General features: G+C 66.5%; 1 protein-coding gene across 1 annotated transcript in view; it reads left to right on the forward strand.

The window, feature by feature from the left end:
- Nucleotides 1-51: 51 nt before the first annotated feature.
- The window catches only part of LOC102426030 (double C2-like domain-containing protein gamma), a 4,258-nt gene continuing 2,424 nt past the window's right edge, over nt 52-1,885 (forward strand). Inside the window, exons 1-6 of the mRNA XM_014467841.2 lie at nt 52-427; nt 526-905; nt 1,064-1,143; nt 1,218-1,289; nt 1,467-1,576; nt 1,656-1,828. Coding sequence (XP_014323327.1) covers nt 659-905; nt 1,064-1,143; nt 1,218-1,289; nt 1,467-1,576; nt 1,656-1,828 — 682 coding nt within the window. The 5' untranslated portion in view covers nt 52-427; nt 526-658. The remainder of the gene's footprint in view (nt 428-525; nt 906-1,063; nt 1,144-1,217; nt 1,290-1,466; nt 1,577-1,655; nt 1,829-1,885) is intronic.

Consider the following 1,885-nt stretch of genomic DNA (forward strand, 5'->3'; position numbering starts at 1 on the left):
AAAGTGCCCCCACACCCCCGCCCCTTCCCACACACCCCCCCACATGCTCCCTCCTCCTGCACCCCTTGCCTCTCACCTACCTCTTCATCCCCACACCCCCCTCCCGTTGCCCCTCACACCCCTGTCACCACTGGGCATCCGGCCTCCTCGCCCTGGAGCAGGTCCCATGATGGTGGTAAAAATAACTGAGGGCATGTGAACAGGGGGAGGGCCTGACAAGGGCGGAGCGAGGCTGATACTAAGTAAGGGACCCCTGGAGTTGAGGGCAGGGAAGTGCCCTCCCCTGAGCCCTGGAGGTGGGCTCTGAGCTCCGCCCCCCCTCCCTCGCGGGTACCAGGAGGCCCTGGTCACACAGATGAGTCACCTCCGTCAGGCGCATACCCAGCGCCAGCAGCGAACAGAGCCAGGTGGCGGAGCTCTCAGAGAGGTAAGGAGCCCAGCAGGCGCTGCTAGCACACGGGGTCCCCTCCAGGCTGAAGCTCCCCACTTCTTCCCCACCCACCCAACCCTGCCCTCTGTCCTCAGGTCCCCGGCTGCCACCCAGGACCCTTCTCAGCACCCTCAGCGATGCCTCTTCACCATGTCTCGGCCCAGTGTGGCCCCCTCATACCTAGTCCAAGGGGGCTTGTCTGAGTCCCCTCCCCTGGCCTGAGCCCCCATGGCGGGCACGGCAGCAGCGGGCTGGCGGCGGCCCCAGCGGGTGAGCATGCAGGAGCACATGGCCATCGATGTGAACCCCGGACCCATCCAGCCCATCCCCCTCATTTCTGACTACTTCCCCCATTTCTACCCCTTTGCTGAGCCTGCCCGGGGTGCCCCAGGCCCACACCCTGCAGTGTCTCCCGCCAGCTCTGCACCCCAGCTGCAGCCAGACCCAGAGCCAGAGGGAGACTCAGACGACAGCGGTGAGTGGGGATAGGGGATGAGGACACGCTGGGCCCAGCCCAGCCAGGATGGGGTCTCAGGCATCCCGGGCATCTGACCTGTGAGGGGCAGGGCAGGAGGCATGGTGCCGCGGTGGCAGGGTGCCAGAGGAACTGACCTGCATGCCACCTGCCCTTAGCTACCCTGGGCACCCTCGAGTTCACACTTCTTTTTGATGCGGACAACAGCGCCCTGCACTGCACGGCTCACCATGCCAAGGTAAGGATGGGCGGGGGTCCCTGAGCCGTGGGCCTGGGCCACAGGCCTGCCCCATATCTGTTGTTTCTTCCCAGGGCCTCAAGCCACCAGCCTCAGGCTCCCTGGACACCTATGTCAAAGCCAATCTGCTGCCAGGGGCCAGCAAGGTGAGGGCAAGACCCAGGCTCCTGCTGCTGCCCCTCAGCCACACACCCACCTGTCCTGGCCGGATCCTCCCCACGAGGCCTGGGCATCAGGCTGCACAACTGGGGTTCTACTGGGGAGGTGGCAAGGGTGGGGCCCTGGGGCCGAGGAGGCCCTGACGCCCCCTGCCTGGCCCTCAGGCCAGCCAGCTGAGGACACGCACAGTTCGGGGCACAAGGGGGCCTGTCTGGGAAGAGACGCTCACTTACCACGGCTTCACCCACCAGGATGTTGGGCGCAAGACCCTGCGGTGAGGCTTGAGGCTGGGCCACGAGGGGACAGGGTGGAGTGGGGCTTGCCTGCCCGGGTCTGACTGGGGTGGCCACCAGGTTGTGTGTGTGTGAGGACCCACGGCTGCGGCCACGGCGGCGGCGAGTGCCTCCCCTGGGGGAGCTGCGGGTGCCCCTGAGGAAGTTGGTGCCCAACCGAGCCAGGAGCTTCAGTGTGTGTCTGGAGAAGCGGAGGCTGGTGAGTCGGGTGGCGCACGAGGTGGGGCTTTGGGGTCCAGCAATCTTGTGATGGGGGAGCTGGGGGGGGGCAGGGAGGGAAACTTGGGCAG

The sequence above is a fragment of the Myotis lucifugus genome, unplaced genomic scaffold, assembly GCF_000147115.1.
Source record: "Myotis lucifugus unplaced genomic scaffold, Myoluc2.0 scaffold_415, whole genome shotgun sequence".
NCBI lineage: Eukaryota > Metazoa > Chordata > Mammalia > Chiroptera > Vespertilionidae > Myotis > Myotis lucifugus.